The sequence below is a fragment of the Artibeus jamaicensis genome, unplaced genomic scaffold (genome assembly GCF_021234435.1).
Source record: "Artibeus jamaicensis isolate MK-2021 breed Jamaican fruit bat unplaced genomic scaffold, CSHL_Jam_final scaffold_847, whole genome shotgun sequence".
NCBI classification, from domain to species: Eukaryota; Metazoa; Chordata; class Mammalia; order Chiroptera; family Phyllostomidae; genus Artibeus; species Artibeus jamaicensis.
Window position 1 is genome coordinate 25,539,583 of NW_026522057.1, and position 26,949 is coordinate 25,566,531.

Consider the following 26,949-nt stretch of genomic DNA (forward strand, 5'->3'; position numbering starts at 1 on the left):
GCCTCAGCTGGGTGGCAGAAGTGAGGGAACAAAACCCAAACTCACATCTTTCAAATCCTAACGGCCTGTCAATCTTGATGGGGCTCAGAAGCTCAAGGAAGAGTGTTGGAGCAGGTGCCGAAGGAGGGTAGTCGCTCACCACTCACTGGGCACCGTGGCCTCTTGCGAGGTCCCTTTGCCCGGCTCCCCTGAATAAGACGGCAGAGGCAGGAATTCCGTGCTGGGGACGGTGCTAAATGCCTGCCGCTGCTTCTCCTTCCTGATTTATCCCCCTGCTGGGAACCAGGAAAGCCCGCAGCGAGTTAGGATCCCAGCTGTCCCTGGAGGAGTGGCCATCAGCTGCCTCCTGCTGTGGCTTCCGAATTCAGTGAATGGAGTTAGGCAGCCGGCAGCCTCCTGCTGCTCCTGCCCGCAGGCTCAGGTCGGGCTCAGATTCCAGCCCAGAAAGTGCCCCGTCGTCCTCCGTCAGCCCACTCTGGTGGGACTGAGGGTCTTGGCAGTTGTGCCAGTACGTCCCAGGCGGAAATTCAAGGGCTTGATGTCAGCAGCCTTCGCTGGACCGCAGCGCCCTTTTCTGCCGTTTTAAATTTAACTGTTTTTAACTGAAGTTTAACACATACAGGAAAACATGTAGATTGTTTAAAGGAAAGGGCATTTTAAAAGTTTATTGATTTTAGAGAGGAATGGGAGGGTGGGGAGAGATTTGTTGTTCTACTCATCCATGTATTCATTGGTTGATCTTGCCTGTGCCCTGACTGGAGATCGAACCCACAACCCTGATATATCAGGATGATGCTCTAACCAACTTAGCTACCCAACCAGGGCCAAAAAAACATATAGATCTTAATAAGGAGCATTACAAAAAAAAAGAATAGAATCATGACTTCCATACAAATATAAAATGAACACATGTCAGAGATTTTATTTAACTCATTAACTAATGAGGGAGCCGATACATTACAGTCGTAGCAATCTGCTGGAAACATCATCAAGAGCGGACACAGAGGCTGTCAGGAATGCTGGGGTGAGTTCGCTTCACGGATGCGGGATTCTTCTGCAACTACAGGCCGGTAACCACCTGCAACTCTGCTGGGCGCAGGGTGCATTTTTCTGGAAAAAAAAATCATCTGCAGTATTATCAGGTGTTCAACAACTTCTGGAGTTGTAAAGTGGCTCAAAGATGAGGAAAGGTACACCGAAGAAAATAACCCGGAAGCGTACCCCGGACAGCACAGTCTCTGTTGAAGAAATCTAGTAATTTTGGAGACACATTTCAGAGCACTTCCGTGTCCCCTCACCTCCAGTGCGGGGCCGATTCCGAGGCAAACACCTTTTGGATGCCCAGGACAAGAAATGCAACCTCGGCCCCTTGGAAGCCCTTCTTCCCAACCATTCATTGCCCCGGCCTCCCTCCCTAAAGGCAACCACTACACGGATCTCCAGACCCAAAGGCTAGCTTTGTCTGCTTCTGAACTTCCTGTACATGTAACCAAAAAGTATACACATGCACCCTTTTCTGTGTCTGGTTTCTTTCACTCAATCAACATGTTTCTGAGATTCATCCACCTTGTTCTGCACATCAGTTGTTCATTCCTTTCTATCCAGCCCAGTGAGGAGTCCACTGGACGGAGGGACCGCTGTATTCATTTTGCTGTTGATGGGCATTTGAGCAGTTTCCAGTTTAAGGAAATAATAGTGCCATGGGGAGCAATCTCAGGCATGTCTTTTGATGCCCATGTGGTCACGTTTCTGTTGGAGTGGAATTCCTGGAGGGCATAGAGAAGAGGTGTGTCCCTTTTCAGTAGCTTCTGTGAGGTTCCTGAAGGGGCTGAACCACTCCTCCCCACCAGGAGGCGGGGTTTTCTCACTGTTCCGCATCCCAGCAGGTCTCCCTGTGATAGGCAATCCTGGCTGCAGGATTGTTCCCTGAAGTCCCCTAAGGAAAATTTCTTTTCGAGAAGTCTAGGCTCTTGTCTACAATCATTCTTAAACAGCTGCAGGAAGATGCGTTTAAAAGGTAGGTGGGATCCTGTCTCAGAGTTTTCCAGAGCTCCCCTTCCCTCTGAGGATGAAATCTCAGTCTGCCCTTTTTTTGCTCTGGTCCCTGCTGGCCCCTCTCACCTCGTGCCCACCACCTGCCCCTTGGTCACTGGCTGCAGCCCCACCCACATTCTTGCAGTTCCTTCAACACGCCAAACTCATTCTTACTTCGGGACCATTGCATCCATAGCTCCCTCTGCCGGAATGCCTCTCTCCAGATCTTTGCGTGGGACTCCCCGAAATACCATCTTGACTCAGAGGTCGACTCTCAGCGATGTCCTCCCTGACGTAAAGAAACTGGGAATAAACAGAAAATGATGACTTCATTGTCTCCCGTGGAGAACTCATTGTTCAGCAGACACCCTTCCTGCTCTCCGATCCCAGGCCCTGGCGGCCTCCGAGCTGTTGTGCAGTGCTCTAAGCTGTAGAGAACACACCGCAATGCAAAGAGTCCCGACTTTGGATGTGCAAATTGAGTGGGGGCGGGGGGTGGGGCTGGAGGGGAGCTCAGCTGACTTCAGCCCCTTCTGGGAAAACAGCCCCTTCCCAGCCATTTGCAAATCCATTGAACACTCCTTCTGTGTGGCTGTGTCTGCTCTTTGATTTTTTTCTTTAAACTGGCTCTGGCGTTTGCCTGGTTCCCTATTAATAATGACTTAAATAAACTCATTAATACAGGTGTTTTTTTTTTTTATCTGTATGAGAGTCATGACATTACTCTTAAAAAAAATCATTTCTTAACACTGACCTTCCCCGACCCAAACTTTTTGGAGGGGAAGGAAGGGAGAGGGCAAGGGAGAGAAACATTGATCCCTGGACTCTCATTAAGCACCCCGACTGGGGACCAAACTCAGGCATGTGCCCTGGCTGGGAATCGAACCAGCGACGTTTCGTTGTGTGGGAAGACACCTACCCCCCTGAGCCACACCGGTGAGGGTGCTGTGTTTTACTTCTCTCAGAGCTGGATCAGCATCTGAGATTACTTTGTTCGTTTATTTCTTTGCTTGATTTTGCTGAGTCTTTCCCTCCTATCTTGGTCGCTGTGTGGAGTAGACACTCCAGAACGTAATTGTGGACTGAGTCAAGGGAGGTGGGTCAGAAGCAGCCGAGGGTGGGGTGTTAGATAGCACCCTCTTCTCTGTCCCTCTGCTCCCGCAAGGCCGGCTGTCTTGTCTGGGTTCGACCCTGCCGCTCCCCTGGATCCTCGCCGGCTGGTCCGACGAGGCCGGGCCCGGCCCTGCACTGGACGTCTCTGACAGGTGAGTGAATCGGGTTTTCACGGCGAGGGCCAGGCTTTGGCCTGAGCTGACTGATACGCAACCTAGTGATATCGGCTAAATTCAGAAGTGAGAGGGCTTTCTGTGGGAGCCTGGATATTTCTCTCATCCTCCCAACCAGGGAATGGGACTCTGGGAGGCCAGGCGCTGGTGCCCGGACTAGGGTCGGGCCCAGGACCCTCAGACTCCGAGGTCAGCACTGTTTCCATAGTAAAAGAGCGTGCGGAGGGTGCATTGTGCACCGGGCCTGCTTCTAGGGATCCGTGTCCGCGAACTTATCCTACGACAGCACGACTTTGGGTGAGGGAAGCAGGGCCCAGGGGAGGGAGCAACTCACCTCAGCTTCCACAGCAGCGAGTGGTAGAGCCAGGATTCAGGGCCGGGCAGGCGTGCTCGAGAGTCTCTGCACCGAGCCTCTAGAGGAACAGCATGTGCTCTCTGAACATTTACTCCGGGCCAGGCCCCTGCCCAGGGTTTTGCCAGGATCATCTCGTTTCTTCTTCCCGATACCCAACAAGGACAGTGCCTGCATCGTGCAGCATGGTGCAGGAGTTTCCAAGAGCACCCTCGCGTTGGGCACCACCTTCAAGTTCAAGGGTTTCCAAGACCACCCTCAGGTCCCCATAATTCACTAGAAGGATACACACAACTCGGAAAAGCCATTCCCCTCCTGTTTACAGTTCACGACGGTGAGAAGACGCTGATTGAAATCAGCCAAGGGCAGAGGGAGGGGCACAGGGCAGAATCCAGGGGATGCCCAGGAACAAGCTTCCGGCTGTCCTTTCCCAGCGGGGTCGTGCCAACGCTGCGGACTCCTCCCAGCAGCAACGGGTGACAACATACAGTCACGCCCCGCTCAACAACGGGTAGGTTCTGAGAAATTGCATTGTTAGGCGATTTCATTGCTGGGTGAACATCACAGAGCGTGCTTACACAAACCTGGACGGTACAGGCCACTGCACACCTAGGCTGCGCGGTGCAGCCTGCCGCTCCCAGGCGACGAGCCCGCATGGTGTGTTCCTGAACAAAACGGCACGAGATTAAATCAATCACAAGAGAGAATGATGCAATCGAGAGACGCGGTAAACACGAGACATAGGAGGCTGCTGCTGTAACCCAACATACGATTTCACAGCACACTTTAATAATAAGTAGAAAGAGTCTACCTCTAAAAATACTAAAATAGTATAGAATAGGAAATACACAAACCAGTAACAAAGCCATTTATTTTTGTTATTGAGCATTATGTGCCATATGCAACCATACGGACCCTTTTTTCACACCGCTGCGAACACGGGGGGGGGGGGGGTGTGCTGCACCAGGATGTTACCATGGCTTTGACGTCACTCGGCGACAGGAATTTCTCAGTTCCATTGTAATCTGATGGGATGACCCGAGTGTGTGTGTCCGTTTTGTTGACCCAAACGTTGCTATGCGGTGCCAGAGGGAAGTTGCCCATCAGGGAAACTCACGGGAGCCTCGGTGCCCGGGCTTTCTGCCAGGGGCCCGTCACAGAGGCGCGGTCGACCGTCTGCACAGTCGACCTTTAGTCCCAGCCCCTCAGGGACGGAGGTGATACCACGCAGTACAAGGCTGCAAATCACATTGTCAGCGCGGACTGCCCAGTGTGGCCAAGGCCCGCAGGCAAACAGAGACACGGACCACGGGACATATTCCAAGGGCTTAGAATTTACCTTCCAGGAGCTGGGGGCAAAGGCCCAAACCTTTTTACAGGTGAGGTTAACCCTTTAATGCGCATGTGCCCATTTTTTTTTTCGGAAGACAAAAGGGCATCTGGAGGTGGTTGAATGACCTGTCTGGTTGCAGAGTGACACCCAGAGCCCGACAGTCCCAGTCCAGGGCCCCGTCCTCTGTGCTCTTCCTGGCAGTTTTAATGCCTCTGATGAGAGAGACGCTAACCCAGGAGGTGAGCTTCCCCCTCCCTCTATTTCTCCATTTTCCGGTACGTCACGTCCAGAGTGTGTTTAATGGAAGATCTCGGTGAGCTCTGTGCCCTTAGAGGGCCCGGGCAGAGCTCTGTTTGGGGAACTATGTCCTAGCCAATAAGGTTCTACGGCAGTGGCCGCTTCTTGTTCCCGCGTGACTCCAGGAAACTCCAGGGTACTTGAAATAATGACGTACTCGATACACAATTATCAGGCGTCTGTGGGTATCAGGCCCTGGGCAAGGTGCTGGGTGCTGTGTGGATACGTTAGACACTGTGTACCTTCTCTGGAGCTCATTACTTGTGTGTTAGAAATGAAATAGGCCAGTCAGCAGATCCTTACCACCTCCATCACGCCCCTCTCCTGGGCGTGCTGGGATCCAGCCACAGCTACTTACTGGGAAAAATATTTACTGAGCAGCTACTGTGTGCCAGGCGCAGGTCAATGGAAGGGCCTCGAGAGTCGAGTGTGAACGAGACAGACAGAGCCCCTGCCCTTCCCTAGCTCTTTTCCCTTACGTAGGGCACAAGCTGACGGTGCCTGTCTTCACTCGGGTGGGAGAAGTGTGCAGGCGTCTCGTGAACCACTAGCAAGCATAATTTCCAGCTGTGATGTGAGCCCGGAAGGAGACAAACACAGAGCCAGGGGAGAGAATAGGTGGGAGCGGTCAGGGAGGGACTCCCGGAGCGGGTGACTCTGAATCTTGAGACCTACAGGATGAAGAGGAGCCCACCATGTGAAGAATGGGGAACAGTGTTTCAGGCGGAGGGAACAGAGGGGCAGAAGAGATCAGCTCGGCCGCGGTGAGATGCTGGAAGAGCACAGGGAGGTGGGCGGGGCTACAGGGGCTGTGGAAGTGTTTGGATTTTATTCCAAGGGCAGCAGGGAGCCATTGATGGTTCTGAGCTGGGACTGACATGATCTTGCTTACATTTTTTATCCTCACCCAAGGATATGCTCAGAGAGAGAGAGGAAGGGAGGCGGGGTGGGGAGAGAGAGAAACATCGATGTGAGGGAGAAACATTGATCTGTTGCCTACTGTATACGCCCCGACTGGGGATCAAACCTGCGACCTGGGTATGTGCTCTGACCCGGAATTGAATCCGCGACCTTTTGGTGAGTGGGGAGGAGGGGGAACGCTCCAACCAAGTGAGCCACCCAGCTAGGGCCTGTTTACTTTTTAGGATCCTTCCTGGCTGCTGCCTGGAGACTGGATTAGGGGTAGGGTCCGCGGGGGTGAGGTAGGTGTCATGGGACACCGCAGGCTGCTTGTCACCTCTGGCCTGTGCTCAGGTGGTGCTCTCTGCCTGGAGTCTTCAGCTGAGCCACCAAGCTCTGAGGGTGTATGGCCTGCCTCTGCTCCGCTTGTATGGAGGGACTTGTAAACAAGTTTCTACCCAGGGCCGATTCGCGTTGTTCAAACTGCCTTTCACTGTCGTGCATCTCTGCTCTGCAGATTCAGGCCAGAGTCCTCATTTCCTCCACTGACTCTCTTAGACAATGGACACTGAGTCCACAAGGGTGACCCTGAGGCCTGCCGGGGGTCAGGTGTCCCTCTTTTACCAGCAGAAGAACATGGCCTTGAATTCAGTATTGATTCAGGGTCATGTACATTCCAACATTTATTCGATTTCTCTGACACTCTAATTAGTGTGACATTGTGAAGAGCTGAAATTGAATGGTGGGGGTGTTTAGGTGTCTGATCCTGGGCTCTGTGACCATAAACAAGTCCTTTCATTTTTGGGTGACAGTAATTATCATCATAATAAGAACTGTCATCTCTAGGCACAGTCTCGGGTAAGAGCACACCGTACTGTACAGAGCGGGTGCACGTCAGCTCACTCACGTCTCACATCCACCCAGTGGGGTCTTTACCATCGCCAAAACCATCATCGCCACCGCCACCACCAGCCTCATCTTCCTACCACCATCACCACAATTACCATCACCACCATCACCACCACCATCCTCATCATCACACCACCATCACCACCATCACCACCACAATCACCACCACAATCACCACCATCATCACCACAATCACCACCACCACCACCACCATCCTCCTCATCATCCTACCACCCCATCAACACCACCATCACCACAATCACCACCACCAGCACCAGCACCATCATTATCATTATCACTGCCATGATAAATCACACACAGAAAGAAACAGACACTAAGCAACAGGTACCCCTCCCCCACACACACACACTGGATTCAAACCCAGGAGTGGGATTCAACCCAGGTGCTTGGACTCACTCTTACCAGTAAGTCGCTTCACTCCCTGTCTCCCCTGTAAAACACAGCAGCCGGATTTAAACACATTTAGCACCTGGCTGCTCGAAACGTGGTCCGTGAACCAGCAGCCCGGCACCACCCAGGGACTGGTTTGAGTTGCTGAATCTTGGACCTACTGCATCAGAATCTGTCCTTTAAAAGGCGCCCAGGCGACCTGTAGGCCCACGAAGTTTGAGAAGCCACATGGTAACACATCTGCCCTCTGACATTCTGCGAACTGTGTCCTCTGCATGGAGGAGAGGGTTCCTCTCAGTTGTGACACCAGGACTCCTGCGCGCACCTCTTTACCATTCCACTGGAACAGGGCTGGGAGCAGAAGTCCTTCGTTCCTTCTCGGGAGTACCTTGTTGGACAACTGCTTCTCAGACCACATGGCCCTGTGGGTCCCCAGGAGCCACGCAGAGGATTTGAGGCAGAATCCTGGGATTGCCAGGCAAGGGACAGTGGTTGGCTGGGCAGGGCCCCCACCTGAGGAGAGATGCCCGTATGTGTACCTCGCCCCAGGGCCTTTGCACTGCCTTTCCCCTGCCTGGAAAGCTCCTCCCCCCTTTCTCACCGCTGGTTCCTTCCTGTCATTCAGATCTTTGCTCAAAGGCTCCCTCTCCAAGAAGACTTCCTGACTCTGTCTCAGGTGGTCCCACGCCACCCTGTCATATCTTGTTCCATTCGCTTCTCGGCCTTCATCGCTCCTTGAAATGATCTTCTACGACTGTTCACCTGCTTGTCGTCTGTGCTCCCTGCAGACAGTAGGTCTGTGGAGGTGAGGCCTGGCCGTTTCTGGCTTACTGCTCTCTCTCCAGAACCAAGAACACTGCCTGGCACATAGTAGACACTCAGCAAGTATTTGCTGAATGAACAAACAGCTCGAAACCCTAGAAGAAGTGACTTTCTGGGGCCGATATGCTCCGAAACCCAAACTACCTGGAAAAACATGGCTGTGGGGGTGAAAGGGATGATTTTTACACAAGCGAAGTGGGGGCCATCTCACGCTTGGTGGGGGAATTGCACACCTAAAATAGCAAAACACACACACACAGAAATAGTATCAGAATAGTATCACAGGGACCCTTCAGCCATGGGCTTGCCAAAAGAAAAAATGGGAAGGGGCAGGGTACCACCAGGTGGTTACCCAGAAACTTCCAGAAGGAACAAGAGTAGAGAGATGTGCAAATTGCCTGCTTCTCTCTGTTTTCCATCCAGGGGAGCAGAACGGGTCCTTGTGATTCCTCTTCTCTTTTGCACAAAAATAGAGAAATTGAGGAGGGGGTCTTTATGGTCTCTCTTCGAGACTGGGAAAACCTCCCGGAGTTGCTGCTCACTCTGGAAGCCCCCAAAGCACCTTCAGGGGCTGGCGGGGCCTGAATCCATCCTGGGAGGGTCAGCTGCCGGATGGCCAGCCAGCAGGTGATGTTCTGGGAGCAGCATTTATGTATTAAAAGGCGGCTTTTTGAAGAGAAACTCGGCGGATACATTAAGCTGTCGCTGGTTCTTTGGAGAGCCGTTATTAATGGAAAACAATAGATTAATAGTTTTAAAACGCTTGTTCAATAAGTAATTTTTATGGCTCTGGATAGAGCCCATTAAACATTTCTGTGTGTTATTATAAAGAAGTTTTAAGCGTAAAATCATAAAGTCAATAATCAGAGAATTAGTCACAGCGGCCAGCCACAGGCCATTAGTTTTAGGCGCTGTCAGCGACACCTGTGGCTTTCCCGCGCGTTTTTATTTCAGGCGGCAGCGCGGCAGCGCCGTAGCACCAGGTGGGGACGGAAAACGGCGGTGCCCGCTGCCTTCCATAAACTTGAGGGGGCAGCAAGCAGGTGTGAGCAGCGGGACGCCGGGCAAATATTTACAAAGTGCAAACGTGAACGCAAAGCTGAAACGATCCAGGTCAATGTGCACCGCAGGCTGAGACGCTTTATTTCCCCGGCGGCTGCCCGCCTTTCAGAGCGTCCCTGGGCCACAGGCTGGGCCTTGATCTCTTGCTAAAGATAGAGGTGGAAGCGACGCATTTTTAGAAGGAAAGCGTGTGGCCAGGGACCCCCCACCCCCCACGAAAAGTCTTCCAGAGGGGCGTCCTGAAAAGAGGCACTTTCCTCTCCCATCAAATATGCAGTCGCGTCAAGGATTTTGCCAGCGAAACTGTGAGCTTTAAAAATCACTTCTAGAAAGACTGTACTTTCAGGGATCATTTCTATGGTTTGTTAAAAATCACTTCTATAAAATCGTGACAAAAGCAATGCAACAAATACCAGATAATAGTAACTGTAAACTGTAATTTAGACAATTTTTAAATGAAATTAAAAGCAACACAAGATAACTATGGAAACTAGAGAAAGTCCCAAGAAGATCATAAAAATGACCCGTAATCTCTCTACCCAGAGGTGTCCCTCCTTCTGTTTTGCTCATTTGGCCAATGCGAATCAAGTTTGTTTTGCGCCCGACACTGGAGGCTGCTCGGGGCACTAGGGAGGCAGTGATGAACCAAACAGAGACTCCTAGCCCCCCTGGGGGGGCTGACGTGGGTGGGGAAAGACTGCACGAATAAAATAAATAAGTAAATTAGAAAGCAGGTTAGAAAGTAATAAGTGGCACAGCAGTCAGGGGATCAGACGAAGGTGATAAGAGAATGGGTCTCATTGAGAAGACAACATTTGCATAAAGCCTTGAAAGAGTTAGGAGAGTGAGCCAGGCAGGCATCTAAAGTAAGGGAGCTCCAGGCAGGGGGTACAGTCCGTGCAAAGGCCCTGAGGCAGGAGTGTGCCTGGCAGGCTTGGGAAAAAACAGTGTGGCTGGAGTAGAGGGAGGTCAGTGAGGGGATGGAAGGGGAGGGGCTAAGGCAGGGAGGGGAGGGGAGGGGAGGGAGGGGCTAAATCAGTGGGGCTTGCAGGATTTTGGCTTCTCCAGGAGTGAAGAATGGAGAGGTTCAGGCAAAGGAGGAATGTGATCTGACCTATTTTTGAAAAGGATTCCCCCGGCTGCTGTGTGGTGTGAGGGAAGAAGCCAGCAGATGAGACGAGGCAGCTGCAAAAACCCAGCCAGGGACCCAAGAGGGGAGAAGGGGTGGGACTCCAGGTCTATCCTGAAGGTGGAACTAAAGGAATTACCTGCAGGTGTAGTAGACCTTTCCAGGTCTCTTCCCATTACTGCTGTTTTTACCTTCTCCATGGAAGACGCTTCTAGGCACAGCAGCCTCAGTTATGTGTGAGGGTCTGAGGCTTCTGACCTCACAGCGAAGCGGCCTCAGCAGGTTCAACTCACATTTCTGTCCTTACTCTTTACGGGGCCCCTGAGGGCCCCTGACCTCTCAGATGATGATGATTCTTCTTCTTTCTTCTTCTTCTTCTCCTTCTCCTTCTCTCCCCCAAATGTGACTGCTTCTGTATTCTGATCCTGGTGATCACTTCATTTTCCAAGCCTGACACTTGGCCCACTTTGTGCAGAAAGAGGTGGGTTTGGGAAATAGTTCCTATAGGGACACTTACAATGCCTCTTAGGAGGTTTCCATTCTAAGAGACAGAAGGAGCTAAGCCTAAGCACAGGGGTCAAGAAAGGAAGCACTGCACCCTTATCCCTCTGCAGAAACGGAGCTGAGAGAGACAAAGGGAAGGGTTAGACCCAGGATCCGCTCTTTCAGAGTTGCAGGGCATAGATCTCAAAAGACCACCAGGCATGTTAGTTAGCCCAGCTTGGATGCTGCCTCCTCCTCCAGGCAGTCTTCCTGAGCGTTGGCCTTCCTCCTCTGTGCACTGAACCTGCCCCTATTGTTGCACCTGCCACCCTGATGCATAAGGTGTCTGCACACACAGCCATCTCCTGCTAGGTCTGGGAGTGTCTGTGTTGAGAGGGGCACGTGCACAATGTTTGCTTTAGGACCTGGCACACAGTAGGTGCTTCAGGAAGTGACCAAATGGTGCTGCCAGATTCACAGAGGCGAACTGACTTTGGAGCTGATGGAGCATGAGCTTCAGGGCCCCTCACTGGCATTCTGGCCCTTTATGGGGTCACAAGACCACAGGACTGTAAAATTAGCAAAAGTGAGGTAGTGTGTGTGTGTGTGTGTGTGTGTGTTTGTTTAAGAGGCTCTTCCACCAAATTGCATGAGCTTCAGGCCCTATGCAGCTGGGGAAGGCTCAGAGCCAGGGTTCGAGGGGTGGGCTTATACCCATCAGAGTGGGAGCTGATGCTTCTTTGGGGGCCAGGAGGACAGGGAGCTGCCCCAGTTCAGTCAGCAGCTGGTGGCCTGGGTCGGGGGGTCAGAGGGTTGTCATTCCCTGGACATTCTTGTTGCTTGAATTTCCCTGCCTGGCTCCTGAGAGGGTGCAGCCTGCCCGGTGGACACCTGGTATTTCCCCTTTCTCTGCTTTTTCTCCTCATCTGCATTTCCTCTTTCCTTCATTCCTTGGCTCCCTTTCCCGACCAAACCCAGGGTTCCCCTTGAGGGGGGTTCCGTTCCATGGTGGGGGGAGAAATTTCAGGGCTGTCCTATCCCTTCTCTTTCTCTTCCTTGCAGCGGTTGCCCTCCTCTGTGACATCGCATCCCTGGCCCCATCCACGCTTTGGCTTCATCATCTACCTACTCTGGTCCTCAACTGTCTTATCTGTAAAATGGGGATAAGAAAGCCTTCCTCATGAGACACCGTGAGGGCCAAAGGAGACAAGGTGTTAGCATGCTCGTCACCTGCTGAGGGTTGTTCAGGCACAAACTTTTGTTCTGTCTGACCAGGGCTGGCCTTCCTGAAATCCACAAACGACCCCCAGCTGGAAGGACTTCCCTGATGGGGTTGAACTGCCGGATCCCAGAGGGGTCAGGTCCCCAGGTTCCAAGTCCCAGCCGCCTTGGTGTCACCGCTCAGCTGTCTTCTGAGAGAACTGCCAGCTTCCTGGCAGTGATGTTCACCATATTTGCTGTGAACACTCACTGACCTCTAATTGCGGCTTATTAACTGTGTTTTCCTCTTCCATTGCACATGTGAATTTTGCCCTGCTTCCAGAAAGCAAATTATAGGTTAGAAATCAGAATATTTCAAAGCGGGGTGAAGAGGTTGAAGCAGAGTGACTGCTGCATAACCAAATGTCCAGTGTTAACGTCCAGGCTGGGCCGAGAGAGCATTCGCTGCTGACCCAGGTTCATGCAGGTACCGGACTCAGGGGCCTGGGGTGGGACGGGGGGACACCCCAGGTCAGGCTTCTCTCCAGAAGGCTGCTGAGCCTCAAGGCGTGGCTGTGCAGAGCGGTGGCGGCTGGGGGTATAGAGTGGCATCGTCCTCGTCCAGACAGTTGGCGGCACTGGCTGGGTGTCTGGTTCCATTGGGCCTTTATGTGAGCGAGTTGGGAGGAGGTGGGATTGGCGGGGATTGGAGAGCTGATGGTCCCTGAACTGCTACTCTCAACTTCCCACGGTGGCTGGCCCAGGTCACTGACACCAAGGTTGCAAAACTACCGTGTCCTTTCTCTCCAGGTTGAAAACGGTTTTCATTCGCCCTGGGTCATGGAAAGAAATTCTAAACTTTTGGCCGTAAAAAGACCTCGGATACAATGAGGTGTAGTATCTGCATTTTATGGGAGACAGGGGCTTCTCCCCAAATCCAGTGGTGAGCTCCTTCACAGCCCCATGGGCTCCTTGAAGTCTGATTTCTCTCTAGCCCTGGGGGAGCCTCTGGGAGCTAAACAAGACTTGGGTGGGGGTGGTGGGTGGGGGGATGGGGGAGGTTACAAACTCAGTGGAGCACAGGGGCCAGACCCACAGCAGGAATGAGTGAGCCATACGAAGGAGGCAACCAAGAATTTTATTCACATCTTCATTCATTTAACACATGTCTTTATGCCACTTGCTCCCTACTGCGCACTATTGTAATCGCTTCGGTATTTGATATCAAATATCAAAATGCAGTGGGTGCTAATACAATCCCCACTCCACGGATGAGAGAACTAAGCGGAGAGAGATTAGGCGACAGGCCCAAGGTCCCTCAGCAATAAGTGGCAGAGCCCGGCTGTGAACCAGGGAGAGCATGGGGCTGAGGATCCAGCCCTTGACCCTGACCCCTGCAGAGGGGCCGTCTCCACTCTGCCGCAGCCCCCTCTGGCCAGAGTTCCCAACCTTTCAAGAGAAACTAGACATCCGTAATTGTCTGTAAGATCTCCTAATTTTAAAAAGTTGGCTTTAATATTGTAAACACTGTGCGGCTCCAAGGACTTGCTGAATTTGGGCGGGGCAGCCCCTGCTTGTACCAGGAAGATGGACCAAGGCGAGGAAGAGGAGGGAGGGTGAAGGCACAGAAGAGGAAAGGAGTTCGGGAGCAAGGGGCCTGTCTGCGACCATCACTACTCATTCGACAAGCATTTATTAAGTACCTACTGTATGCCAGGTGCCAACGCTAAGGGAACAGGGGAACTCCCGCCCCAGGAAGAGGCTACAGCTGTGTTCTCCTCGCCTGGCCTGAATTTGAAAACAGGTGTGAGGTTGCAGGCAGAGTCTCCAGGACATGGCTCGGAGAGTTCAGCTCCTCTAACCTTGAGTCACACTCGCTGCCATCTCTGTCAGATGGGGGACCCTCTGCTATCCCTTTGCTTCCAAACCTCAAGGAGCAGGGACTTAGTGGGCAGAGCTTTCTCTACCTATTTGCCTTTTTAGTGGCACAAGTGACCACCGCCACGCCTGGTGTTGGTCCTTCTAAGAACTGCATGGCCCTACTGGCCAGATCCCCAAGCTTGCCACCAGGTTCTTCGACATTCAGTGGCTGGTCACCTCTCCCTGGGTCCTGGGCCTGTAATTCTGGGAACTGCCGCCAGGGGGCCAGTGTTGCGCGACAGTGTCACACGACACTTGGCCGAGTTGCTGAGAAAGGCAGGATCCGCTCCAGCCCAGGCGCCTGCTTTGTCTTCAGCGACCTGCCTCGAAGCCTGGAAGCCCAGCATCCTTCCCCAAGGGAGGCATGGGAGCCTGCAGTGTCCCACGTCCCTGAGCACAGACCCAGGGGGCAGCATGCGTGCGATGGAAGATAGGTCTCCACTGCCCCAGCTCCCCTCCCCGCCACCCTCTTCCCCGACCTGAGAACCTCATCGAATCGGCTGATTCATTCCTAGTAACTTCTGCAGCCGCTGCTTCCATATCTGCACCTTGAACTTGCATTAAGTTTTAATTAAAGCCGTTTCACTGGCCTTGCCCTTGGCTAAATGCGGCCGTGGGCACAGGGCACATAGATATTTAATAGTCCGCCTCTCCTCGCTGAAGGTGCAGGGTGCCCAAGGGTGTACCCGAGCTGTGCCCACTCGCAGTGATCCGCGTGCTCGCTTAAGTGTGCCCACAGGCCCCGAGCGGGAGCCGTGCAATAACTATTCATTGCCCTGGGTTAAGTGTGCCCAGGGGCACCCATAAACTCAACGCAGTGATTAGCGATTGCTCCCAGTGAAGGCTGCCCGAGGTCCTGCCGAATGTCCTCGGCCCTAAATATAGCCTCCGCGTGGGGCCTTAAAGGGCACAGCGTTTTTGCTGCGCACTTGATAGCGTCTTCCTTTCCTTCTTTAAGCAGAATTGTTTCCCTCCTACTCAAAGCCCAGCCTCCAGGGGCTTCCCTGCCTTCCACCAGGGTGCAGCGGACTGACGGGAAGGGTGTGGGAACAGTGGGACAGCTTTGGTGGAGACAAGGGGAAATGCTGAATTCTCTCGGTCTCCTCACCAAACAGCAAGCATCCTCCGCATTCCTTCCTCTTCGCTCCCCAAGGTGCGCTGATCGCTTCCGTCCCCTCGCCAGCTGTGCCTAGGACCCCAGCTGCCCCCTTGGTCGGCGAGGGCAGCAGCTGAGGCAACGACATTTCCCTGAGTCTGTTGACACTCAAGTCCCAGAACATAAATGATTTTCTTGTCTTAATGAGCAAACAACCCTGCAGCTCGGCTCTCTAGCCGGCCTCCTGCTGGGGTAATTGCCGGCGCTCCTATGCTCTGGCAGAAATGTTTACTCACTCACCTTTGCTTACCGCTTGCACTTGGGGGAGAGGTTGTTTCCTCTTTGTTCGGCAGGTCTCCGGTCCCTGCCCTGGGAAGCACCGGTGGACAGGTGGGGCAGGAGCAACTTTCCGGAAAATTCTGCCAGCAGGTGTTTGGGAACACTCAGAGGCAGGACTTTTATGACCCTTTGGGGAGTATTGGTGGACAGCACCAGGGCTCTTGGGCCCTTGTCTTGGCAGCTGGGGCTGGAAGCATCTTCTCGTGCCCTCCAGCCAGAGGCTCCATCTAAGAGGAAACCCAGGGGCTTCTGCTCTGGGTGGGAAACTGGGCAGGGGGCTTCTGAGGCCCTTCCAGTGACGGGGGCCTCATTCCTTTGCAAGGCCTGGAACAGCTCTTTCCCCAAACACTGCTCCTGCTGCTCCTGGTGTGTTCTCTGCAGCCTCCTGGAGAGAGGTGGTCCTTGTTCCATTCCACATCCCTCTGACTGTGTGAAGTCAGCATTGCCCTCCCCAGGTCTTCTCTGAAACTCCTCCTTCCAGTCCTCCTAGAATAGGGTCTGGAGACCTCTTCCTGCCCCACTCCCACCGTCTAGACACCCCCCCCTTTATTCAAGGCCCCAATTGCCGATGTCCCACTAAGGTGGAACAAGTGGAAACAAGGACTCCAGTTGTGCCTGGTCTGGGTGGCACGGCCAGTAGGGATGACTGTGCATTCATTCTTTCGGTCACACATAGGGCACCTACTATGTGCCAAAGCCCCCCTGCAAGGGGTCTGCTCCTTAACGGGTAAGGAGCCCCAGTGTTCTGTTTGCCATCCTCCCTGAGTGGCCTACTGCCCCCGCCTCCTTGTTCTGCCATCCTCCCCTTGGCCTTGTCCCCTTCCTGAGTGTCCCTCAAGTGTGTCTTCTCCTGGAGCCCCTAGTGACTACCTCTCCTTAGCCAGACTGTGACTTTGTCCTGTTTCTCCAGAGCCCAAGGTGACTGTCCCTTCAGTGGGAGCCGGTGGCTTCTCCGGAAGATGCCAGCCTCATGGGATTGGATGTCTCCATCAATGCCACCACCACAGCCACTGTCAGAAGCAACACTTCTGGAGGCAGATCGGGGTGGGCAGCAGCCCTACTGGGGGTGCCCCGGGGGGTGTCTAAGCGCAGCACCCTCGGACTGGTGTTGGGAGCAGATACAAAGCCCCAAAGAGCAGTTTGCCACCTCTGTGGTGCTGATTCAAATGTCCACCTGTGAGACCGGACAGATTTAGGCAGGTGGCTTTGAAAATTGGGCCCCATTAGCATGGAGTGCTCGGCACGGCAGATGAGGGGCTCCTGCAATCACACACTCAGCATCCCGATCACCCCGATCCCTGATCGAGGTGGCAGGAGCATAATTACCATCTCTTTAAATAGCCCGAAGTTGCCGTGTGTGAGAAGACAGCTCACACGACATTTGCTCCCCGCTCGCTTCCTGCTAAAAATATCCCGGCTGAATAATATTTCCTGGTGGCACTGGAGCAACAGCCCCTGCCCTGGGCTCTGGGACGCTTAGGGGTTTAGTCCAGAGGCTGGTCTGGAGGTGGGAGGGGGCCCCTGTGGAGGGACTCCGCTTCCGGAAGGAGCAGTTTCAGAGGCCACAGGGGAACACTCCTGCCTCGCCAGGTGCTGAACTCCTCCCTGGAGCTCCTGCTGCTCCGCCAGGAGACAGGGACAGCACTTGCCCACGGGAAGACCCCGGAGTGCCCCTGACATCCTCCCTTCCCAGCGTCATTGGTCTCTCAGTCCCCTCTGTGGTCCTCCATCTCCTGGGCACCTTACCCCCACGGGCCCACCCCCCGCCCCCTTCTTAACTCTAGCCGTGGCCATGCATTTCCGAATGGCTTAGGACAAAGAGACGTTTGTTGTCCCTGGTGGGCGCGTGTGTTTGTGGAATACACGTGGGGTGTGGGGCACTGGTCGAAAGTGGAACCATCTACTGAAGGCCCCTAAACTGGGGTCTTCGAACTCCCGGGAGGTCCTAGCATGAACACCAGGGGAACGTAGGTGGGAGAGGGTCTGCAGCCCTCCTCGGGCTCTGGGCTGTGGCAACGGCTGGGACCCCGGATCTAGACGCCAGATGCATGAGCTCTTTCGTTCAGCATGGGGTGTAGCACAGAGAGGGCTGGAATCTGGAAGAACACTTCCTACCTCCAGGGAATTTAAATTCTAAGGAACTCCGTATGCAAAGTTAGGTGGATCAAAAGCTTCAGCCTGTGTGGGTAGATCAGAGGTGACTAAGGCTTTATGTTGTATAGAATTCATCATGGGCCAAATGTCGTGATCAGGGTGCGGGTGAGTTTAGGGTGCTGGGGATGGTCTTGTCGAGCCCCCCAGACCTCCTTTTCCTTGCTCAAGATGCTTGAAATCCCTTTATTTGGAGACAGATGCTTTCATTTAGCAACTGCAGAGCTGGCTTAAAATGCCCCCGTGAGAGGGCTGACACAGTGAAACTCTTGCTAAAGTGTAAACAACTGATATGAGCTTTATTTCTTAAGAGCAGCTTTGGTAATGGAAGGGCACAGGGCTGGGTCACCAAAGATAAAGACAGTCTTGGCAGAGGCACCCCTTCAGCATCTCAGGGGCAGCCCTGGCATCTGTGTCCTTATGGGCCATCATACATGACAGGGTCCCCTGGGTGGCTGGGGTGGCTGCCTTCTCCTCTTCGTTTGTACAGCCAGGTTCCAGGGCAGGCAGTGATGCCAAACACCAGATACTGCCCTGCCACCAACCCGGGCAGTGGGCCCCGGCTAAGGTGCTGCCACCACCCTTTGTCTGCACACCTGCGCAGCATGCATTTTTCTGTCACGTGTCCTTCTCCATTCCAGTGTCACCCCAGCCAGAGTCAGAGGTCTTGGCTCATAATCCCAAGCAGAGACAAAAGAGGTTTCTGGTCAAAAGAGCTTTTTGCATCAAGGAAAACTTGAGCTTGGAATTTCTCTGCGGGTCCCTGTCCAGAACCTTCCCAGAGATGGAAAACAGGACCTTTGGGTTGGTCAGCATTCTGGTGGCCGGGGTGCTCTGGGTCCAGGTCAGGGTCCCGATTTTGACATTGGCTGTCCTTCCCCTTCCGGAGGCCCTCTCTCCTTTGGGCCGCTGATACCACGAGGAGCCAGAGACCTGGAGAGCAGATCCGTGGGAGGACGGCCACCGGACACAGGGCGCATCCTGCCACATGCGACCAAGTCCGTGTTGCCCCACTGCCATGCCAGGTGGCCCAGGGAGCCCCAGGAAAGCCAGCTTTCGATAGGGTGGCCCCGAGCCTGGAACTTGCTGAGTCTGTCACCCCATCCTCTGCATGGGAGAGAACTTCTCTCAGAAGGAGAGCTTCCTCATGAGAAAGGAAAGGGGAGCAATGGCACAGGTAGAAAGAAAGAAGGCGTCTCTACTGGTGTGACCGGCTAAGTTATTCTTCAGCCATCCGTGGCTCTTCACTGATTCCGAAGGATGGCCCTGGACCATCGCTGCCTGCGGTCAGGAGGTCTCCCTGTGAGCCTTCCAAACGGTTGTTTGGGAGACAATGTCGCCCTGGCCCAGTTCGACGCCTGTCGTCCTCAGTCCTAACTCTCCACGGTCTCAAGGAGCGAGACCTGCGAGGCCTTCCCTCTGGGATGGCGGCTCCGACTCCATTTCGAAACAGTTCTCTCTGCATCAGCTTTCTCAGGGGTGACATCACGAGCTCTGGAGTCAAAGTGACAGGGAGGGGAGAGCAGGGGGCACATCCATTTGCTCAACAGCTGCAGGACCCTGGTGAGCCGCTCAACCTCTGTGACCCTCAGTTTCTCATCTGCGACATGGGAACACCGGCACCTGCCGTGAGGACGGGATGATGGGGTGCAGGAGCTCCGTGGGGCCTGAGGACGAGGACACACCACTGTCACATGGGCTCCCTCCCTCGGGCCGCTTCCCAAACGGGCCGGGCTCCTCGGCAAAGGGGACTGTGCGACACAACTTATTTATTAACCTGAGACGAAGCCTCCTCTTCTCGACGTGGTGCCTGCCCTGCCTGCCCGGATGCCGGGATCTGCGTCGGAAAAAGGGCTTGTCAGTGAAAGCCCAGCTACCAGACAACCTGGCCTTCGAGAAACCACCAGGAGCAAAACCATTGAAATACAGCATGAGGAAATACGCATAATTCACAAATGATGTCGATGACTTTCATCTTAGACTTCCTAACTGTCCTCAATAGAAGACAGACGCAGAGGAGATTTAACTCAGATGTTAACAGTGCAAGAATGCCCCGTTACCAGGATATGATGTTTCGGTGCTGCATAAAAATGTAATTATATTCAGAACTATATTTAAAGATTAAAAGGGGGACTGCCTACCACATCTAGCCCCAAATTCAGAATTAGAAACAAAGTAGAAGGCGGTGTGGGGGGGGGGGCTGGGGGGGGCGCGGGGGGTGAGTTCTAACAGCCTGCTAAAAATGGAAGCGTTTCCTGAAAGTTTTTACACATTTCGGCTGTTTTTATTTGAACAGTTTCCCGATTTTGAGAAGGGAGGGCTGGAGTTTTATCCAGCCGATGCTCACTGAGCACTCACTCTGGGCAGGGCCCCGCGCGAGGCTCAGGAGGGAATGGAGGCCGTCAGGTTCTTGTTCTCCTCTGGGGTCCGTCCTGGAAAGGGGTAGAAGCAATGTCCGGAGACTTAAAAAAAGGAGAACAGGGACGGGGGAGACCCCCCCAGGAGCAGGTGACCTTCGGCCTGGGCTTTGGAGAGAGGGTTGGTTCTTGACAGTAAATAAAATACCAAACTAATTCAGGCATAGCAATAAGAACATTTTTAGGGAGACTTTTGGCCTCTCTGGAAAGATTTATATGGGGAAAGAAAGCTCTCTTCCTCCTTTAATTAATTTAATGCCAGCAGCCGGAAGGAGCCTCTCCCCTCTCCGGTTCCCAGCGCACCTTCCCTGTGCCTCCCTGCAGCTTCTAGCTCTTTCTGTTCCTATCCTGGTTATCAGTGCAGGGCCCTGTCTCTCCCTCTGGTCTGCGAATGGCTGGCAATCAGGGGCTGCGTCTCGTTTAGCATTTTACTCTTCGCGGGCCTTATCAAACCGCCTCGCCTTTGGTAAGCACTTAATACACGCTTGTTGCACTGCAATTGCACTAGGAATTCTTTCGAAATGTCTTAGGCAAAGAACATTTCTCTGTGTAAATATGTGACTAATATGCTGGAATATTAATGCACCCAGATTGCCTGAGCACTCAGTGGTTACAGATGTTTTCTCTTTTAATCTTCTCCCCCTCCCACCTCCCGCCCAAGTGGTTAGAACCCTATAGGAGAAATTCTCATTATTTAAGATCAAAGATGTTAGGGACAGAGGAGGCAATGCATTGCCCAGCCTGGATGAGAGAAACCAAGAGGGTGTTTCAGCTGCAGCGGCTGCTCATTTTGGAGCAGGGGTTACTGACTAAACTGCCTCTAGGGGTCCGGCAGGGAGTCTGAGTAAGTAGCGAGGGCGAGAAAACCCACCATCCAAGTGTGGGACGGTCAAGGCTGAAAAGCCTTGTGGGAGACAGTAGGGAGCAGTGGGGTCTTTGGTGAACCCGCGGCTACCAGACCTTCCCTTAGCTGGAGCGGATTCCCATAGGGAGACAGGCCAGGGTGGCCAAATTGTCTGATTCTTCAGGAGGAGCTGGTTATAAAATTTTGTCTGCTAGTTAAAAAGATATTTAAAACCTGGCCCTGGCTGGTATAGCTCAGTGGATTGAGTGTGGGCCTGCAAACCCAAAAGTTGCCAGTTTGATTCCCAGTCAGGGCATATGCCTGGGTGGCAGGCCGGGTTCCCAGTAGGGGGCGCATGAGAGGCAACCACACAGTGATGTATCTCTCCCCCTTTCTCTCTCCCTTCCCTTCTCTCTAAAAATAAATAAATAAAATCTTTAAAAAATATATTTGAAATCCTCTCCTGGGCAAACCAAATGTATCTAGGGGCTGCGTTTGTCCTGAGAGCCAGAAAAATCCCCACGCTCTGACCTTGCGTTTCTCAACTGGAGGCGTGTTTTTGCCTCCCAGGGGACATTTAGCAATGGGAGACGTTTTTGATGGTCACAACCCAGGGGGATGCTGCTGCGTCTGGTGGGTAGGCACCCTTTCTCCCTGGGAAAAGTGGGGTCCCCCGGACATGCCCCCCTTCAGCCACACAGTCCTCGGGTCCACAGCACCTCCTCCTCAGCCACCTCTCCGGGGTCCAAACCATGTGAAGTGGCCCCGGTCTCAAGGCCACCTGTTATCCCAACTGACGGCCTATGAGCTCTAAGGCCTAAGCAGGACCCAACCTCGTCTCCAGGAAGTCCCCTCCTGCTGGGGGCGGTTGTCACAGGGGTGTGTGGCTGTAACTGAGCCCACGCAGAGGGGGCCTAGACAGGCCAGCAAGGAGCTCCAGCCATTGATGAGCCACTTGATGAGCAGCCTGGCTCAATAGGCGTCAGGTCCCTTCAGAGAGCCCAGGAAGTACCCTCTGTAAGGGAGGCCATGGGGCCACCAGGAAAGGGCCAGACAGCACCTGTCCTGCCATCCATCCCCAGAACCAAATAAGGACACGGAGGGGCCAGGACTCACCCTCCTGCCAAGGACAGTCGCTGCCCTAACAGGGGCTACTTCCAAGGCGTGGTGGCAGCAGCAAGGCCCCAGTGCCCACCGGAGGGCCCCAGGACCTTGGCAGAGGGCACGTGGAGGGCCCAGCTGCCAGCCCAAACCAGCCCCCTGGCACTCTTCAGGAGAACCCTCTGGCCACTTCCTCGCGGAAGCCTCCAGCCTCATCCATGGGAGGGGCTGCCTGCAGATGGCTGGTGAAGAAGGCTGAGTGGGGGCCACACACAGATCCAGCCAACTTGGAGTTCGTGGGCTCCCAGGGGCATACCCCAGCCAGCATGGCTGGTCCTGGGGACCCTTCCCCTGCTGGCCAGGGGACACCCAGCAGGAGATGACAGAGCCCACACTGGCAACCAGCCCTGAAAGTCACAGGCCCCCTGAGTTTCCACACGTCATGGAGGGGCTTCTGAGAGGCCCTTTGCCAGAGTGAGCATGCCCCAAGGGACCCCATGTCCAAAGGAGAGGGGTGGGCAGGGTCCAGGCAGATTTTCCACCTGCAGAGCGTGTGTTGGCACATGTGACAGGGAGGCGTGGGGCAGGGGAAAGGCCACAGGCTCTGCAGCTGGACAGGTTCAAGTCCTGGTCCTTTGCTCCTTAGCTAGGGGGACTTGGGTAGGGCAGGAACCTCTGTGCCTCAGTTTCCTGATCAGTCAGGTGGGGGATAATAATAGCCCCTCTCCAATGGGGCTCTTGAGGGAATGCAGTAGTGCCAGCCCGCACACAGTGTGCATGCGGAACCCGTGAGCCCTTCTCCTGGCTACTGCTGCTGCCCAGAGAGGGTGAGCCGTGGGGTCCCAGGCCCAGCAGAGGGGCCGTTCGAGCGTTCATTCCAGGAGAGTGTGGAAAGCCTTCAGCCATAGCTCAGACCTCTATGGGGAGGAGGGGCGGTGACAAGACCGGACAGTGTGAGACACCCCTCCCCTGGGCTTCCGGGGACCCTGACCCCAGGTCTCTAAAGGGCCCCGTGGGAGGAGAATGGGAGTGTCCCCACTGTGTTTTCCTGACTTGCCATCCTCTGCTCTGGTTCCCGTGGCAGCAGCTGGTCCCTGGGTAATTTGGACCCCTCCAGGGATCCCACTGACCCTGGGCGGGGGGATGCCAGTGTTATCAGATGCCCCGGCCCAGGAGCCCAGCGGTGGCCTGAGCCGAGTGCCCCTGGAGTGCTTCCCTGGAAAGGTGGCACCCCCGCCCCCTCCGGGCCCGCCCATCGCTGGAAGTGGGACTTGAATCGCAGCCAAGGAGAGAGGCCTTCAGCAACGCCCGGACTGCGAAACAAATAAATAAATAAATAATCAGGGTTGTCTTGGCTGATAAACGGTCTCTACCTCCAGGACGGCGGCTCCCCCTGCCAACCCCTCCCTCCCCTTCCCCAGGCAGATCCATCCCAGCAAAAGCTTAATAGCCCCATTTAAGGCTTTTCCTTTTCAGCACGGAATTGAGCAGCTCCTGCCATTACGAGGTTTTCAGCTTCTCCCTGAAATCAAATTACTGACTCCATTTAATTTTTTAAAAGCTCAGATGATTTCCCTTCTTGAATCAGAGCCGTGACTCCAAGGCCAACCCACCCCACCCCGTCCCCTCCCCCCCGCCCACCCCCAGCTAGGCAGGTCCCCTGCAGGTGGTCACTGCCCAGGGACAGCAGCCCCCACTTGAGGGCAAGGCTGACACCTAGAGGGGACACCAGCAGGAGGCCCAGACCTGTGGCTGCTGCCCTGGGCACCTGGCTGGTGGCCTGGGCTGGGGAAGAAAGAAGGCCTTGACCTCCCCGGTCAAGGGTTAGCTCACTGGCCCGTGGTTCTGGGGCCGGAAGGTCTTCAGAGGCTGGAGGGAAGGTGGTTAGGACGCGGTGCTGCCGCTGTGGGCTCACCGTTGGCTCCATCCCCAGAGCCCCGGTTGCCTTTCGGAGGGTGCATCCTGGACCCCATCACTCGGCAAATGTGTACAGAGCGGATCCTGTGTGCCAGGCACTGCTCCAGATCAGGGCAGGGGAGGCCCAGTGGCACAGGGGAAGTCCCTCGTGTGGGAGTGAAGGATCTGGTGTGCACGTGTGTGGGAGTGTGTGCGTGACGGGGGCAGAGACGACACAAACGCACGCACAGTTGGTTGCAGATAATGAACGTCGAGTGCTGTGAACAGACTCGATGCACAACTTGGGTGGGGGGGGTGGGAGGTATGGGCTGCTTTGGGGGGTTGGTCGGGGTGTCCCTCTGGGGAGGTAAACCTGGAAACAGCTGGGGGTGTGTGTCTGTCTAGGCAGAGGGACAGCATGTGTGGGAGGCTGGAGTGACAGAAGGCCCTTGAATGGCGGGGCGGGGCGGGGCAGGCCTGCAGGGGGGCCCCCATGGCCAAGGCAGGTGCCCAGACTTCATTTTGGCTTTAAAATCTGTCTGCAAAGTGGACGTCAGAGGGGCAAGAGCAGCAGCAAGGGGACGGAGTGGGTGTGGGGGGCATGGTTCCTGAGTGAGACAGGCCAACCCGCCTCCCCCCTCCCCCCCCACTGGAAGGGACGTGACTCAAAGGGCCCCTCTCTGAGGGTTGGAGACACTCCTCCCCTTTTCCAGCAGAGCCACCCAGCTGTGCGACCTCCTAGACCAGGGGTGTGCATACCCCTGTAAACCAGGGCTGACCCTTTACCAAGTCGTCCCCAGGTTAACCACCCCGAGTTCTTGGAGATGAGACCGAGGGGACGGAGTTAATGAAATCGCCAGGCTTTACCTGGCAGGAAAGGATCTTCCCCACCCCTGCCCCCTGCCAAGGCGGGCTGCGATCTGCAGGGCTGAGAGGGTCGGGCGTGAACTGTTCTGGGCACTCTTCCCAGCTCTGCGCGGCTGGAACAAACCACTGCTCTGCCTCTCCATCGCTCCGCACGACTCCAAACTGGGACAAGGTGCTTGCACTCCTGTCCTTGCTCAAGATGGGACAGGGCGGGGCCTGGGCAGCACCTGGGCCTGACCCCGGGCCGAGTGTGCACCTGCGTGTGTCTCCCCTGCCTCGGGGGCCTCCAGCTGTGTCTTGCAGTGATGTGTGCGTGGCCGACGGCCAAGTGCCTGCAATGAGATGTCCTGGCAGGGAGTGGCGCTTCCCCTCCTGGTCAGCTCCCTGCTGGGCGGGTCTCAGACGACCGGGATGTAGGGTGCTTAGACATCCGTGGCTCCCCATCCTCAGCAGTTTGGATCCTCATCTTCCACCTCCACCCCCCACTGCGCCTGCCTGTGGTTATGGGTGTGAGGTCCCGGGTCTGTGATACATTTATCATCCCTCTCTCCCATTACCCGGAAGAGCCAGGGGGACATTTCCCTTTCGGATTTTCCCCCTTGAGCTTTGCCCCATCCAGGTCTTGAATTCTCAAATTTTAGATGCTGCCCACGGCAGACTTCTTCCATCACGACATGTTCTTTCTGCCCTCGCTGCAAGTCTCCATTGGGTATTTGAATATTACTTAAACCGAAACTGGAGCCGTCAATTTAGCAATTCTCCAAATTATCACAGAAGCAGGGGGGCTGTGGTGGAAAGAGCTTTCTTCTGGGTGTCCTGCTCAAGCTGTGTGACCTTGAGCAAGCTGGTTCACTTCTCTGAGCCCCTCTTTCTGCACGGGGCAGTTTGGAAACAGGAGCAAGTGACCAGACCACCTCAGCTCTAGGATAACGTGGGGGTCCATCCTGTGAAGATGGTAAGTGAGAGTCCCCAATGCTGCAAGAACCCCTCATCCCTGAGCATCTCTCATCCCCAGCTCCACCCACTTCCTGATACCTCTGCTGCTCTGGTCTCCGGGGACACAGGGACACGGGCTGCCTGAGACGTCAGGCCAAGCCACGGGGGCCAGGTGGGGAAGTACGGAGAGAGGCTCGTTGCCATGGAGCCAGCCAGAGCCCACCCAGACCTGACTCCATGGGTGACCGCCCACCAGCTACCTCTTCCTCTCCCAAAGTCCAGGATGGGTGCTCCCACACCCCAGATCTCAAAGCCCCAGAACAGTGGTTCTGGAAGTGGGTCCCCAGACCAGAGGCAGTCAGTATCACCTCCCAGGCTCAAAATGCAAAATTTTTAGCTCAACCCTAGACGGCCTAACCCAAAAACGCAGCGGGTGGGGCCCTGCAATCTGGGCTTTAACAAGCCCTCCAGGTGAAAGTCGAAATTCTTGGAGACTCTGCATCAGGGACAGCCCCACGTCACCCCCACCCCCAGTCCGAGAATTCCTCTGTCCCCACAACACTGGCAACACTTGACAGCTTCCAAGCACATTAAAAAAAAAAAGATTTTTATTTATTTATTTTTAGAGAGAGGGGAGGAGAGGGAGAAAGAGAGGCAGAGAGACACATCGCTGTGGGAGAGAAACAACAGTCCATGGCCCCCTACATGCTGCCTGGGACTGACCCGGGCCTGTGGCCTAGTCAGGAACTGAACTGCGGACTTGAGCTTAGCTTTGAGGGACGATGCCCAGCCAATGGAGACACACCGGTCAGGGCACAGCCTCCAAGCACTCTCCACTCCACTGCCCCCTGCTGCTAGTACTATCCCCGAGGAAGAGAGGAATAGTTCTTCCCAATGTACAGACAGGCAAACTGAGGCTCAGGGCCCAGTTTCCTTGCCCAAGGTCACACAGCAAAGATGGCAGAACTGGAGCTCGAACGTGGGTCTCCTCATTCAAAGGCGGCGGCTCTCTCCGGCCCACCGTGGGTTCCCAGGGCTCCTTAAACCAAAAGGACCAACACGCCTCCCTCAGTCGGAGAGGAAGTCCCCCTTCCAGCTCTCTCTCCCCAATTTCCCAGTTGCCATCCCGGGAGAGAGCATCCAGGAAACATAAATTCTGCCTGG

General features: G+C 54.6%; 1 protein-coding gene across 1 annotated transcript; it reads left to right on the forward strand.

Annotated features, from left to right (window-relative positions):
- The first annotated feature begins 4,070 nt into the window (after positions 1–4,070).
- Positions 4,071–22,564, forward strand: CUNH1orf127 (chromosome unknown C1orf127 homolog). The gene is given in 7 exon segments (XM_053660133.1): positions 4,071–4,183; positions 7,872–8,000; positions 10,953–11,016; positions 12,562–12,705; positions 16,502–16,617; positions 21,702–21,874; positions 22,449–22,564. Coding segments are annotated over 7 exon segments (855 nt in total).
- Positions 22,565–26,949: the final 4,385 nt, after the last annotated feature.